The sequence below is a fragment of the Aulonocara sp. 'chitande type north' Nkhata Bay genome, linkage group LG15 (assembly GCF_057382095.1).
Source record: "Aulonocara sp. 'chitande type north' Nkhata Bay isolate Kocher_YH1m ecotype deep benthic linkage group LG15, A_spYH_male_GT1.1, whole genome shotgun sequence".
In the NCBI taxonomy this organism is placed as follows: Eukaryota; Metazoa; Chordata; class Actinopteri; order Cichliformes; family Cichlidae; genus Aulonocara; species Aulonocara sp. 'chitande type north' Nkhata Bay.
Window position 1 is genome coordinate 4,055,551 of NC_141358.1, and position 15,695 is coordinate 4,071,245.

Below are 15,695 nucleotides of genomic sequence, written 5' to 3' on the forward strand. Positions count from 1 at the left end.
TTGTTCATCAATAACACAGATTCACCTCAGTAAGTAACACAGACTCTTTGCCTTAACAAAACTTCCTTCCTGTATTTTCCAATGGGTGAAGATAACATCTAATAGATGTCAAACTCATTTTATATCAAGGGGCACATACAGCACACTTTAATCCTAAGTGGGTAACCGGTGGAACTCCCCTTTCTGTCAGTATAAAGAGGTTTAATTACACATTTAATCCCTGAATGTAATAAAAAGACGACAGTATGTCTCAGTCATTCCACATGACAAAGAAATGCTGGTGCAGTAAATGAAAGACACGTGTCAGCATCACCGTTTGAGCTGAAACTGCAAGAAATAAATACAGAAAAACTGGAAAACTCATTAAAATACATTTGACTGTCTGAAATTTTAAGCCCTCTTTTCTGCACCCATCCAGTGGATGTGTGTTTCTAAGTTACTGGCCACAAACAAAGCTTGCACCTCTGTCATCTTATAATCATTACACTATCCCCCTCTTTTCTATCTTACTGTCAGCCGCAGGGTGGAGGAAACCTGGCAAGGTGCATTTACACAGATTTTACGTAAGCAAGTCTAGAAAATGCACAAGGGCTCTACAGCTTATCAACCTTGCAAAGGTCCCAGAAGATTAAGTCATCGTGTTCTGATTTAAAGTTCTGAAAGGTTTTCAGTGTTTATGTGCTGCTCTCTGTCCTTGCAAGCCATCACATTTAAAACCGGAATATCCGTGAAGGGGCACAGTGCTCCGCTTTTACGCTATCCACTCGTTAACTTGCAGGATCAAAGGTCTTTTATAAGTTATCACTGGAATTTGCTCAGTGCGCTCAGTCAGTGAGTCAGAGGCAGGCACACGGTGTGAAAACACTGACCACTCCAGCACTACTCCTCCACTTTCAACTTCAAGGTCTGCTGCCAGACATGGACAACATCTACGAAACACTAGATCACGAAGATGTGCCCGCAGGACGCGATCGCGTCGAGCCCAAATATGAGAACTCGGGTGAGGCGAGGGAGCAGCTGTACAGCGAGGTGCTGGTCCACAGGCCGTCTCAGGAGGAAGACCGCAGCTCCCCGGATTACATGGAGATCAGGGAAGGGGGCAAACACAGCGACTCCTCTTCTTCATCCAGCGACGACGAGGACGCTAAAGCGAGAAAGGAAAAAGTGGAGCCCCAGCCTGCGGTGGAAGTGGAGGCACAGGTGCAGGAGGTGAGCGGTGAGGCACACAACGGATCCAGGCGCTCATCCTCCTCCTCAGATTCATCCGCCTCACCCGGAGATCCTTGCGACGACCCGCCGTTTCAGAGGAAGATCCAGGAAGAGGATAACGCCGAGGATGGGATGATGATGGCCTACAGCCGCCCTAAAACTGACCCCGAGCCGCAGGAGTCTGTCGACTACACGCTTAAAACTCTGGAAAGTGTCTCTTTGGATGAAAGCAGCTCTGCGCCAGCTGATCCCAACCAGCCTAACATCGCCCTGTACATTAAGGTGAGACATATGTTATACTATATAAAAAGAGCTCTGCAGGGTTGATCCAGGCATCAACAATACACAGCCTCAGGGTTCAGCATGAGCCTTCAGGCGCGTGGAATTTCACTTCCTTGCACAAAAGAAGGCTCTGAGGCCAAGTAGAGCATCCTTTTGAAGAGACTCTCATCATTTGCTCCTGTGCATATTATATTATATTATATTAAATTATAGAAATGATAATTCACCTCATTAGACGTCCATGTGGTTACTAGTTAAGTCTAAATAGTTATATTTAAATATAAGTGTTACTAAGCTGTGTATATTTAGAACAATGCATGTTTAAAAGAATAGTGCATAAGCAGTGATTTCTTTGTATCCAAATCTTTGTGTGTGACTTTAATCACTCTGCTGTAATAATTAACTTGTTCGCGTTAAGGTCACAGGAACCAGGGGTGAACTCTACGCTTGAGCAAATCCGTCTGTGTGTTTTGTTGCTTTTTGGTGATACCTGCTCTGGTGAGTGTACTATCAGTCACTTTGCTGATTAGGCTGCTGGCATCAAGTCAGTGAAAGTCATGAAATGGGTAATGGCAACAGGCTGTTTTGTTTTTTTATTTTATTTTAAAATTGCCTTGTCTCCCTGTAGCGTGAAGCATTGTTGGGTGAGACGGTGAATGAGTTTGATTCCAGCTGTGTTACATGTCATAATCTTCCTCGCCCACACGTTTCCTGTTTCCCTGTTTACTCCACCATAAAACCAAAAAGGCGATTATGACGAGGAGAATAGAAAACACCAGACAGCTTTTCAAGAATAATAATGTTTTGTCTTTAAAAAAAAAAACACATTTCAAGAACCCTACAAAAAAAATTGCATCTAGTTCAGAGTGCACAGTTTTTGTCTGAGCTGCTCCTTCTTCCTCGGTGAGCTGGAACGACATTGGCAGGATCTGAAAGCTCATCGCAGTCTACACACTTAACACACTCAGTGTACAAAACTACATTATATCACAATTATGATAAATATGCAGGATAGTTCACCCCCGAAGACCGTAGGAGACGACAGACGTGATAACATCCTCAGCCCCTTCAAGAAAAACACCCCACCCTCTATCCTTTATGTGTCTTTCCGTGGGTGCGTTTCCCAACAGTTTAATCATCAACAATGGCCATAAACTTAACACGAGCTCCATCATAAAAGTAGGAAGGTGAGTTATGAGGTCACGTCTCTGAGGGGAAAATTTAAAATGAAACCTCCACAGTCAGATAAAGTGGGCTGCCCTAGGCTATCAACAGTATCGCTAACATGCACTTTTACTGGCTCTGTCACTGTTTTTGTGCGATAAGACCTTTTCACATAACTGCAACTGTCCAAGACTCTTCAGCAGTTCTGGCTCGTGCGTATACGCTGTTCACACACTCCCTGTCACCTCAGTTCCGGAAAGAGACAATTCTCTGTAGCCGTTTGATGTTTATGGTGAATGATTAGCCCAGCGAGTCACTGATTTGAACTTCCCTTTGTTTCAAAGGGATCGAAACGCCAAGGCCATATCTTAGAAACCACTAATGGTCCCATTATTATTGATTTAAATTACTGATTTAGAAATCCATGACAAGAAAAGAAGACATTCTGGTCGATACTTTTACTCGAGTTAGATTAAAAACTGTACAGTTTCTGTGACTGCACACTAAATGTAAGGCTGGAAAAAAGGGGAAACCGTTAGTGTGATTCAGCACTAACCTCCTTTGTCCATGTTTAAGTCCATTTGTTGAAAGAATTACAAGCTACAGGTGATAAGAGTCTTGGTGGTGGAAATTTGAAAAAATCTTCTCATCTAGACTTTATTATTATTATTCTTTTTTAAAATGAATATAAATCCAGTTGGGACATATTTTTGGTATCCTCAGCTCGTTATTATGGATAGTCCTCCCTCATTTTGGTGCTGTTCACTCAGTAACGTTGCAAATAAACTAACTAAGACCTAAAATAACACATTCAGACACTGTTCAAGATTTTCCATCCTGAACTCTGATAATGAGCACCTTCTTCCTCTGCAGCTCCCTTTTAATTGGTTTGTGCTGCAAGTTGGTACACCAGCCAGGAGAGGGAGCTGCTCTATAAATAGAAACAGTTAAAACGTTTCTCTCCAGCTGAGCCATCTGTCTCCTCTTTGCTGTTTTCATCAAACTTTCTTTCTCGGATCTATCTCTCATAAGCCACACACACACACAAACACACACACTACTCAGTTTCCATGTGTCAAATGTACCTGCTTTTTTTAAAATTATTTTTGTGGCCTCTTTCTGCAAACAAATGCAAATTTTTGCCTTAAAACCGCAGCCGTGCATCAATAATTTAGAGAGGAATCTTCTCTAGTCTGCTGGTGGTGATCAAATATAACCTGCCAGAGTCAAACACATGTGAACATGAATTAAATATAAATGCTGCTGCACAACTACTCGGTAAGTGATGGACTGACAGCCTCAGAAACTCAAAGTGACGCAAATAGTGTCCCATTTTTGGCAATGTTGTCAGATGGGGAGAATATATTATTGATGGTTTGGGTGTTCAGGAAGTGTTTCATCAGTTTGGCAAAAAATAATACAATAAAACATTTAATAGTGGAAAATATTGAAAAATAAGAATGTGTCAGCTGTGGGGCAGAGAGATAAGGGAGTAAGTGCTGCCTGTGATGCGATTTTGATGTCAGGTTTGGTTGCAGTGGTGGGAAGAGAGACACGGGGCTCCACCCCCTCTGCTATAGACTGACACCTGTTTTCCACTTTGTGTCAGTGACATCTAATGCTGCCCTCCATCTGTGTCTAAATCAGAGCACAGGGCTGTGACTATCACCTGGACCGACTTTCAGCCTCACCCAGGAGACACAAACGGAGCAGAAAACTGCCTTTACAGCTGCAAACGGTGGTGAAGGTGAAGGGAACAGAACTTCCTTAGGTGTGAGAGAGGATAACCTCAGAGAAGATAAAAGTTTCTCCTCCTTTTTTTTTTTGTCTTTCCAGAAGATGTAGAGCTCCAAGGATAAAAAAGGACACATAGTTTAAAAAAAGTAAAAGAAAAAGGAATCATGTCTGATGAAGACAGAGACCCTGATATTGAACTTTTTGTAAAGGTAAGATAGACACAAAACTATGGCTGCAGTGAAGGTTTTGATAACATTTGAGGGACCAAGTATTGCCTGAATTTCTCAAATGAGCATCGCTGCGTGTTATGGAGCAGTTGCGTAACCCAATAGCGGAGGTAGAGTTACAGCAGCACCAGCAAGCACCCCGACCCAGGATGGTTGTGACAGTGATACCGAAGCTGCTTGTTGATGGTGAGAAGCTCACATCAGGCCATGCAGTGGTACTGTTACTTCAGTCCACACTTTTTCAGGGAGGACTGTGCTATGCAATCAGTCTCGAGAATCTGTCTAATGTCTCAGATGTAAAACAGACATTGCATTCCTGAGTTGAAATCTGCAGTATTCAGCAGCAGCAAAGATGTTGGTAGAAACATGACTTCCAGGGGATGAACAACTTTTATGATCTTTGTTTTTTGGGGGCAAACTTTTAAAGTACCTTATAATGCTATACCTGAAGTTTCTATGTTCCAGTAACAAATGAAAATGAACGTTAACGCAGACAACTACCCAAATACATCTCTGGAAGAATTTCAAGTGGTGAGGCTTGCTTGTTCAAGGACCTTTCAAAAAGATGTTTTATATAAGATAGCATGTAGGGTGGAAACTTTGAAACAGGTAATAATAAAGTGGAAAAAAAATGACAACAGTTTGAAGGTGGTACCATCAGTGGACACAGCAGTGGTGTTTTGTTCTCTATAAAAAGCTTTACTTCAGGTCCGCTGAGGAATCACACAGGCAGATGGATACACCTGAGGCAGGTGGAAAAGCTAACGTGCTGCCTGGATGCACAGTTCTAATTAGCTGGTGAGAAGTCTGACTTTCTGCAGGCACTTCGGAGGTCAACTAATTAACTTTTAGGCCTTTATCTTTGATTTAGTTTCTAAACTGTCATTTTCTTTCAATAAATCCTAATTAAACACAAACTGTATTAATATATATAGAGAGTGACTACAATCCTAATATAATAATTTATTCATCGTGCTACGATCTACATGGATCTGATGGCTGGAGAACTATCATGCTCCACCCCACATACAGGAATTAGCCTATAAACGGTGACTATCGGGGGTTATAGGAGTCTTACGTGCACCAGAGGGATCAATCTTAGCAGTTTTAATCTTCGTATGCCTTTTAGAAATTACAGTATTATTCTGTGAATGACTGTAGTATCAATGTTTTCAGTTAATATGTCAGAACCCCATTTATGAATTCTTTGTTAAAAAGCAGGCTTAGGCAAACTAAGGACGCCAAAACCCAGTTATAGTTATAGCATAACACAGCATGTGATGGATCGTATGACGTGAGAGCCCCCAACAGTCATCATCTGATCACTCAGCAGCTCCATGCTCTCACGTTCCTCGGGCCTAGTGGTCTAGCTGTGTGTGGCAGCTTTTGTGCTCTGTGTTCTAGATGTTGATTGGCGATTATTTGAGGCCAGTGTATTGTGTTACCACCATGCGACTGAGCCTGGCCATAACAATACACAGACAGCACTGAGAGCATCAATGGCTGGCGTCCATACAGTTGGCTCAGCTACTTTGAGCCTGACGGCCCTTTTATCTCTGGTCTTTGCTAGGAGCTGTTTACTGATGATGGACGTCTGTGGTGAATGTCAAAATATTTTTTCACGTCGTTGCAGTAACTTCTTTTTTTGAAGGGATTGTTTGTGTGTCCAATTATTTGTTATACTGGCCATTCAAAGGTTTTAGTGACATAAATAGTGAAATAGCATGCAATGAAGTTCATCTGCCGTTCTAATAACTTTAATGTGGTCAATGGTCACACTTGTCATGTAATGACCGGGACGTCATTGCACTCACATATTTGTTATGTGTTGTGGGCTTGTGTGCGTCTGCAGGTCTGCAGGTCGAACGCTGCTCTCTGTGCCCCAGGGGCCAATGAACCTGCTTATCAGAATCACCATGTATAATTCAGAAGGTTCACTGGATCAGATGTCACCGTTTGTGCTCCTCTGAGTATCCGTGCATGCCGACACATAATATCAGTGCATGTACACAAGCATATGATAGGAAGGAAGTGATTCTGTGTAGCTTTGTCTTCATCAGAAAATAAATAAATAAAAATACAACGTTTAAAGAGAAAAGCAGTGAACAGGTGAATCAAATCAAACCCGTTACCTGATTTAAATGTGGCCTAGCTCATGTTCGACAGCACATTCTCTCCCATATCAGGACAATGTGCCCTGCTACTTTTTAGATCTTTCGGTGGATGTCCTCTTGCATTCGTGTCTCTACTATGCACGTTGTGGTGGTGCGTTAGGACCACATAAACCTCCTGCATTTCTCTGTACGGGTAGATGATGGAACCCTGGCACATTATGCCCATTTTAACTCGTTCATTCAGTATCATCTTCTCATACACATCTGTGCTGCTGCAATCTGCATGGCTGCTATTTCTAGATTACTATGCAGAAGTTTTCGTCAGGCTCCACTTGCACTTGTGCCTCAGCAGTGCACATTGAATCTCCTCTAGTGTGTCGAAACAGTGATTATTCAGCTTGATCTTTATTTACAGGAAGTGAGCAAAGCGGTAGGTATCTCAGTCTAGTGTGTCGTCCAGGTAGTGAAGAAAATTGTGTTGGAGCAGACAGAAAATTTCCTGTGCTGTCTGTGCACTCTGAGCAGGCATGAGACAACTTGCTGACAAGCACCGCAGTTCATCCTCCAAACATGTTTTGCGCCAGTTTGAGACAGAAGTTGATTTGAGGTCTGTGGTGAAACTGCAGAGCACACAGTTTAAGTGGTCAGAAGGGGACTTCCAGGGAGCAAACTAAAAATAGCACACGTGGCTGAGAACATGACCTTGAACGTGAGAATGGCCAAGAGTAAATCAGGCCAGGTTTTTAACTTTTAAGGACCTTCTCTCAGAGCTTTTTGATCAAAGCACAAGCGTACTGTCAAAAATCAACAACCTTGGGCACTGTTGATACACTGCTCACAGGCACTCGTATGGTCAGCATCTGCAAAATAACAGCTACTTTAAATTCATCCAGTTCATTCAATTAATTTGTCATGAATAGTGGCCATCTCAAGACCCTATCATTAAAAATATTAGGGTGTGAAACAGCAATCCCCTGTGAGCAAACACCCACTGACAGTGGGGAGGAAGAAACGTCTGACTTAACCAGACTGAAGGAGGTGCCTGGAGCCACGCGGCACGAGTGGGTGGGTTACGGTTGGGAACAACACAACAGACAATCCAGAGAGAAATACTAAGTGCAAAAGTGCAGCTTCAGAAAACAGAGACGTGTGCAGAAAGGTACAGGGAGACAAAAACATAGACGACAGCACAGAGAAGACACGGTGTTAATGGCCTGTAATAAATGCATATACAGGAAGAGAGGAAAGGAGATCCAGTAAGTGTATACTGCACTGACTGTGTAAATACTGACGTTATCAAACCTACTGTAAAAGTTTAAGTATTGTTACTTAAACTTAAGTGCACTGGTAATAATTAGCCAGTCATGTCTTACATAATTATTGAAATTATCACTGGTTATTTTTCTTCTAAGTGTTCAAAGTGGTTATATCTGATAGCTGTTATGTATTAATATAATAAAAAAGAAACAGGATGTTTCCTTCACCGTGGGCATTTTTTTGGCCTTCAGACAATAATTCTGATTGCTACAAGTATGCAGTTCACATCAGATAATAACACGTGCACAGACGGTAGGTTTAGTTTGACTCTGTCCTTATCACGAATCTGTCACAATGACCTATTTATGTGTGCTTATGTAATGTTATATGTTACTTATTGGAACAACTATATCAGGTAAAGAGTGAGTTAACACTTATCGCTTAAGATAACAGGAGACTTATCCCTGTTAGTAGCAAGGTTGTTACATTGTTACCAAAGGGTCATGTACTTGCTTCCCACAGCTGAATTAGAGAAACAAGATGTAAGTCTTTTCATCCTTTGTCTGCTTCCAGGCGGGCAGCGATGGAGAAAGCATCGGCAACTGTCCCTTCTCTCAGCGCCTCTTCATGATCCTCTGGCTCAAAGGAGTCATGTTCAACGTCACGACCGTCGACCTCAAGAGGTGAGGTTACAAAAAGCCAAGTTTGCAAACATGAAAACAAAACGTGCTAACGTCGCCCCTCACGACATTCTGCTTTCTCCGCGTGTGTCTTCTGCAGGAAGCCGGCAGATCTGCACAACCTGGCTCCAGGGACGCACCCTCCTTTCCTGACCTTCGAAGGAGAGGTCAAGACAGACGTCAACAAGATTGAAGAGTTTCTTGAGGAGACACTCTGTCCTCCAAAGTAATTCAACTAGAGGGTTTTTCATAACAGAGTATCAGATTATACCACCAACTACACACATCCTGGTTTGGCTGGATTTATTTCACTTCAGCAGCATTGCTGAAAGAACAGGAAACTCTTTAGTCCAGTAAAAGAGTGCTGGATCTGATGAAGGCTGACGTTAACAGAGATTACTGTTTATAGCTGCTGCAAATCTATTTTGAGTTGATATACAGTATAATGTAAGTGTCCCAGGTATGTGTTTTTGCACTTTTAATTCCTAAATGCAAAATCTTTAACACTCTACATCCAAAGCTTTATTGACAAAATCTGATTGGGGTAATTTTAGTAAAAGAGCCTAAGAGGGTTCTTGTTGTTGTTATTCCAGTAAAAATGACCAGAGTCAGCGTGTGAGCGTTTGCAGAGAAAAATGTCAGATTAACTAAATCTTTATTTTATTGCCTGTAAAGTTTTTTACATTATAAACCGACCTCAGTGTGAGAAGCTCAAGGGGCGAGTAGCCAGCTTGGTGAGAGTGTGTAACATGTTTGGAGTGTGAGCTGAGTTTCAGCCCAGGTGTTAATGCTATCCAGATGGTTTGGTCTGACTGGGTCTCTGACTGCCTCTCCTGCCCCTGTCCCCCCATCCACTCAGGTATCCCAGACTGGCTGCCAAGCACAGAGAGTCCAATACAGCTGGAAACGACATCTTTGCCAAGTTCTCAGCCTACATCAAGAACACCAAACCAGAAGCCAACGCTGGTGGGCTGCTTATTTCATGCCATTTACATTCACACATGTACATGTGCAACGGAACAAGATGAAATCATGCGGGAGTGATTCATCAAATCCTCCACTAGGTGGTAGCAGAGTCCACTTTTTAGGCATGAGCTCATGCCGTTTGCTTTGCTGCCACCTAGTGAGGTTAGCGCCACACGTGTTCCGTCACCTTTTAAAGGTGTTGTATCTGTGCGTTTTAGCTCTAGAGAAAGGTTTAACCAAAGCCCTGAAGAAGCTGGATGACTACCTTAACAACCCATTGCCAGATGAGATCGATGCAAACAGCATGGAGGAGGAGAAGGGCTCCAACCGATGCTTCCTGGATGGGAACGAGTTCACTCTGGCAGACTGCAACCTCCTGCCCAAACTCTACATAGTGAAGGTAAAGAAATATGGCATGAGAGGAAAATTATTGAGGGGCAGTAATTAGTGGTGGTGATTCTACAGCTGCGTTGCCCTTCAACAATCATTCTCTACCGGCCCCTTATTATTCTCAGATGAGATTTTCATATCGGTACTTTGAGCAATCCAGATCCTATTATCTGTTAAAGTTAGACGTGTGTTTTTCCAAGTAACCTTTAAAGCACACACCAGTTTATCCAAGTTCAAACCACCTTATGAGGTCGGTTTCTGCAATATTGGACTTTGTTAAAAAGTTTCATACATTTTCACGGGCTAAACAAGTTTTCCAGTCTACAGTAAGGTTCACAGAAGTTGTCATATCAAGCTGTTCCTCTATTAAAGCCGGTGATAAATAAACACTTTGATATATCAAAACCAGATTTAGTACATGGATTTTGATAATGAATTCAGTGTTTTGCTGCATTTGAGTAATAAAGGCTGTGGTAATAAACCTAATATGTGCTTGATGATGATGATGATGTGTTTGCCTTAAATTGGTGTCTGGTAACACCCGGGGAGGTCCCAAGCAGTATTACAGTTAACTAAAACGAAATGTCAACGTACATTATAGTTTAAGCTATAACAGAAACTAGAGACTATAAATAAATGAAAATTAACTGAAACAATGTGTATTTAAAAAGAAAGAAAGAATTGAAGTCAAATAAAACTATGCAGTCAAAAATCGTCAACAATATGGTCAAATCTGTCAACAGCCTGCCTGAGGGTGTCTACATGACTGCGAGCCAACTCCCTCCACAAATGTTGCATTTGTATTCAATTTTGTGCCACAGGAATACATGAATGATTTAAAAAAAAGACTAAAACTAACACTGGAACTAATAAAAACTAAACTAAAACAAGTAAATCTATTCTGGAAACCAGCAGGATCTGAAAAGAAAGTAAAAAGGAAAAAAGGAAAAGACTGAAAATGTCAAGCAACTCTGCCCCCAAGGTGTGTTTAAGTTAGGTTTGCTCTTGACTTTGTCTTCCACAGCCACAATTTTTAAAAATTAGATTTTTAGATTTAAAAAAATAGTTTTCTCTTTTCTTAATTAAGGGGAAAAAAACTATCTTGAATTTGTTATTTGGGGCATTTAGTATCCATATGTCAAATTATTAGTAGCTAAAGGTTATACTGCTAAATCCCATTTTTAGTCCAGGAGGACACAACAAAATGTAAGAACACAAATTCCCTTTAAAAGTTTTTTGTTTTAAACTAAAACTACAATTTTTAACAAGAGCAGGTCCTTTCTACGGTGGGTTAATATATCAGGCAGATAAGCATTCACCACTGGAGGAAAGTATCTAATGAATCTAACCGGCATGTCCTGCTCCTGCAGAGCTGACTTACTTAATGCTTCATTGGTTTTGCAGTGGAAGTGGTTCTGACTTACCTTTTGGATGCAGAGCACAGACGATATACAGAGTATTGCTGAAAGGCATTAATTCTTACATTCACGAGCTAAAAAAAAAGCATAAATGTTATTAGTTTTGTTTCAAAATGGCAAACTGGAACACCTCATCCAAAAAACATACCTCCTGGAAGGTGCTGAAGATATCAGCTCGAGTCTGAATGAACGGGGTAGTTTAGTTATCGCCTTGCATTCTCTCCTAGGTTGTTGCTAAGAAATACCGCAACTACGACATCCCAGCGGAAATGTCGGGGGTGTGGCGCTACCTGAACAACGCCTCCACGCGTGACGAGTTCACCAACACCTGTGCTGCTGACACTGAGATCGAGACCGCCTACAAAGACGTGGCGAGGAGACTGGCCAAGTAGCCTGACCTGAGCGCAAGGAAAAATAAACCGGCAACACACATCATAAAGAAAACATCCCCCATGAACGTAACACGCGACTGTCCTTTGTGAGATCCTCGTCTGTCATAATAAACAAGTCCGATGTCTTTGTTTCAGCTCCAGATGTGGATGGACTTTAGCTACTCGGTGCACAGTGTGTATGGTATTTCAATCACCTCGGCAGAGACACGGCAAAGCAGAAGTGGAGCAGAAGATAAATCAAACACATTTAACGTGATTCGCATTTCAAAGCCAGGTTCCAACGTTGCTGCTGTGAGACTTCTGACATAACTCTTTTCGCTCAAATGTGATTGTGTCTGTCTGTATTTATTCCTCATAACACAAAGCTCCCTTTCATACCTACTCTACCGCACGGCCAAACATTTTACTAGCTGCTGATGTCGAGGTCGTTCACTTTATTTATTCCCGAGCCCACATAAGTCTAGTCTGACTCCAGTGTTTATTATCGGGCTCTGGCTCCTGGGGAGACACCTTGATTCATCTATGATTGATGATTGATGCTAATTGTTTGCTGAATATGACTGTTCCACTCTGCAGTTTCATTTTCAGTTCATTACTGTGGGTGTTGCTGTAGTTTCTTTTTCTTTTCTAATGCTTCTGAAAATTTGATGTAAAGGCAAAAAATATATATATTATTCAAATATATGCTCGACAAAAAGAACAAATGTACCTAATATGGGCATTAAAAGTTTAGAACGAGGCTTGTTTCTGAACTGCTTGCATGCGTGAATGTCTTTCAAACCAATTCGGAGCCTTCGGAAATATGAAAACTCCACAGATACGTGGCTTTATTTGGAAGTATGAGAAATCCATGCCAATGTCACTGATGGATTCATTCTGAAAAATGTATTGCAGCCAGAGCTGGGACGTTTGTTTTGCCTCAAGCTATTAGTGTTCAGTCTCGAGTATTGATTTTGTCTTAAGTTACGCATGATATTATAAATGGAGAGAGTATTTATTTAGCAGCCCCAATCAGGCCTGATTAGCCAGAGCCATTAGTGCTGCGATGAAAAGCGTCTTCCAGGCCAGGTCCGCGATGGTCAGGAGCCCTGCCCTCCAGCCCTTCATCAGAAAGACATTTCCTCCTCTCTGAGGACTTCATCAACATCCGCAGCCTAAAAGTTAAAGTTCAAAAGTTTCATTGTCTAGCAGAGAACAGAGAAATTTGTCTCGGGGCTTATCGTCTTTGGCTTGCTGTCGGGCTTGCAACTATAGCGCGACTTCCTTGAAGAACCATAAGGCTCTTGTGTGGTTTGGACAAACACATGATATGAAACTGGAGCATGATGACTGAAAGGCTTTCTCATTGCAAAGCTCTACAAATAAAATAATATTTTCACAGATCTGCTTCTGCCTTTTCTTTTCTTTTCCAGCTAAGGTAATCAATCAACATCCACGCTCGCAGGTTGTCAGGAAGGGGAAGGCTGAGCAAGTCTCTCTGGGTGATAGTGAAGGTGCTGGAGGGGAGACTGGATCCCGGTTCTGAAAAAGGGTTAAAGTGTGCAGTACTGAGTTGATCAAATCCAGTGGTGCAGGTCTGTTTCTCTATCCATAACAGAGAAAGAAAGAAGGGGGGAGAGAGAGTGATGACCGTTGACAGGCTTAAATAGAGGCTTCCATGCCAGGGATCAAACGCCATCCCTCTTCTCCACTCTCTCATTAAGACGGAAAACCCGAGCGCCGCCATCCGATCTGTCTCCATTTTTCCTCAAAGGAGTCTAACTTGAAAGATCTGCGCCTGTCGGATTTACAATGGTGGGCGAGTGGTGTTTACTGAGACGCGGCCTTGCCAGAAACAACAGTCAAAGAAAATAAATGGAGCCTGCCTAGTGTTTCCACAGGAGTAAGGAAATATGGAGCGAGACTTGTGCCTTGCTGTTTGGTAATTAGTACCTAAACATCCCTGTCCTTGGATCCCATCGCTCACATCCAACATTTCTGCAAGCTGGATAATATACAGTGGAGCATTAGCGTCAAACACGTCTGGTCATGGGGCCTGGCACGCCACATTAATCTGTTATTACATTCCCAGTGGATCTACCAGTCGCTGGCCTTGGCTTGGCCACCATAGCGCAGGGAGTCCATATAGGCTGACAGGGGACTCACACAGTGCACTTTTATAGCCAGGTTTAGTAAACCTTTTCAGCTCAGGCATAAATTTTGTAAATTGAGTCTTGCTTTGAGACCTGAGCTGATTAAAACAAACGGGTGTGCTTGACGTGTGAGGACCTACCAGAAACAGACTTGTGATCCAATTAAGGGCCAGACCCATAGTTTAAGAAATACTGCCATATAGGCCCCTGTGCAAGAACACGTCAAATTTAGCTGCTGCTAAAGACATTGCACCTGGGAGACAGACATATATGTTTCAGGCTGAGGTTAAGTTTAGTTTTTCCTTCTCCTGTCCTGTTTTTGTTATAATACATTTGTTGCTGCTGTGTTATCTTCAACAATTTTGCTTCTTCTTATTTTTTTTTTAAGTTTTATATTTCCAAATTTGGTGGAATTGGTCAACTGCCATGTTATTGTTTGTTTTTTGAGACAAAAGTGGCATATTTCGGCAAGAGTGCGCAATATCTTAAGTAACATTAGCTGGTTTCATTAGCAAGTTTGCTAATTAATGCTAAGTGACATGAAAATAAAATACCAGAATTTCACTCACCAAAACTGGCACGCAGGCTTCTGGAATGGTCTGTTAGAACAATCACAGTGCACCGAGTAATATTCACTGTCAGATAAATGTTTTAAAAATGCTACAAAAGGGAAAATGCTCCAGCAGAGGTCCAGTTCAGAGACTGGATATTAGCACAAGTGAAGAGGAAACGCTAGCTAGCAACCACAGGCTGTATCCGCCACAGGCATTACAAAAGATAGACGTCGCCCATTTGTTTCTGAAATTCAGTTTTTAAGCCTCAAGATGAGTGTTGCAGTCATCTTGGCTACCCCCCTCTCCAAAAAACCAAAACATGATAATGAACATGCTAATAGTAATAGGCAGCTCGATAGCTAATTTCTTACCGGAGACAATATACGACTTTGAAACGTGGCATGACCAAGATTTACAAAATAGACTTAGTTTTTAAAATTCAGTTTAACCCAAAACGAGTAACTGAGTCCATAAATTAAGAAGGAAGGTATTTAGACAGGTCAGTGATTAAAGCAACCAAACCTGTAACAGCTGAGTCTATTTTTAAGCCTAAACGTTTTTATTTTTGTTAAGTTGGGGATTTTAACCTGGGAGCCTGTGAGGATTGACTCATATTTGGAGCCTGCTGTAAGTAACTGTTTGAGGAACTGCTGTTTTTAAAAAAATTATTTTATATTTGGCTCATGGCACTATGGTTTGTTATTAACTTCAAGCCACAGGGCTAAGCGTCCATGTTTCTGAAAAGTAAATATGTAAAACTTGAAATAAAGCCACAAACCAAAGTTTGTCCAACATGTATGTATGTATGTATGTATACATATATATATATATATATATATATATATATATATATATATATATATATATATATATGAACTGTTTTAAAATTGAACCCTTGACTTGTGGTTGTGCCTTCAGACCAGAGTAGTAAGTTTTGTTAAATGACTTTCGGATATTTATTTTTGAGGGATACAGATGCTGAGCTCTGTGATTGGAGTGATGACACAGAAAGGCATGAATTAGACAGTCTGTTTTTTCATAGCTAATTTTGCGAGGAGCAGAATCAATGTTTTTTTGTTCATTTTTTCCACCTTTGTTTTCTTACATTAAGTCGAATCGTAAAGGTCTGAAGTATGACGTCTGCATCAGCCCGTTTAGAAGGTGAGGGCTGAG

The 15,695-nt window shown here is 41.5% G+C and overlaps 2 protein-coding genes across 3 annotated transcripts in view; one reads left to right on the forward strand and one right to left on the reverse strand.

The window, feature by feature from the left end:
- hmgn3 (high mobility group nucleosomal binding domain 3) overlaps nucleotides 1-14,879 on the reverse strand; it is a 37,988-nt gene extending 23,109 nt beyond the window's left edge. The window contains exon 1 of the mRNA XM_086265424.1: nucleotides 14,538-14,879. The gene's annotated coding sequence lies outside the window, so the exon portion shown is untranslated. The remainder of the gene's footprint in view (nucleotides 1-14,537) is intronic.
- On the forward strand, nucleotides 833-13,216 carry clic5b (CLIC family member 5b). 2 transcript variants are annotated; one of them, XM_086263809.1, is made up of 6 exons: nucleotides 833-1,491; nucleotides 8,564-8,673; nucleotides 8,771-8,896; nucleotides 9,530-9,636; nucleotides 9,855-10,036; nucleotides 11,672-13,216. In XM_086263809.1, exons 1-6 carry the CDS (start codon nucleotides 919-921, stop codon nucleotides 11,834-11,836), a joined length of 1,263 nt encoding a protein of 420 aa, XP_086119935.1. In that variant the 5' UTR covers nucleotides 833-918; the 3' UTR covers nucleotides 11,837-13,216. The 2 variants fall into 2 exon arrangements, with proteins under 2 accessions (XP_086119935.1, XP_086119936.1); XM_086263810.1 differs by lacking the exon at nucleotides 833-1,491 and adding an exon at nucleotides 4,251-4,601.
- Nucleotides 14,880-15,695: the final 816 nt, after the last annotated feature.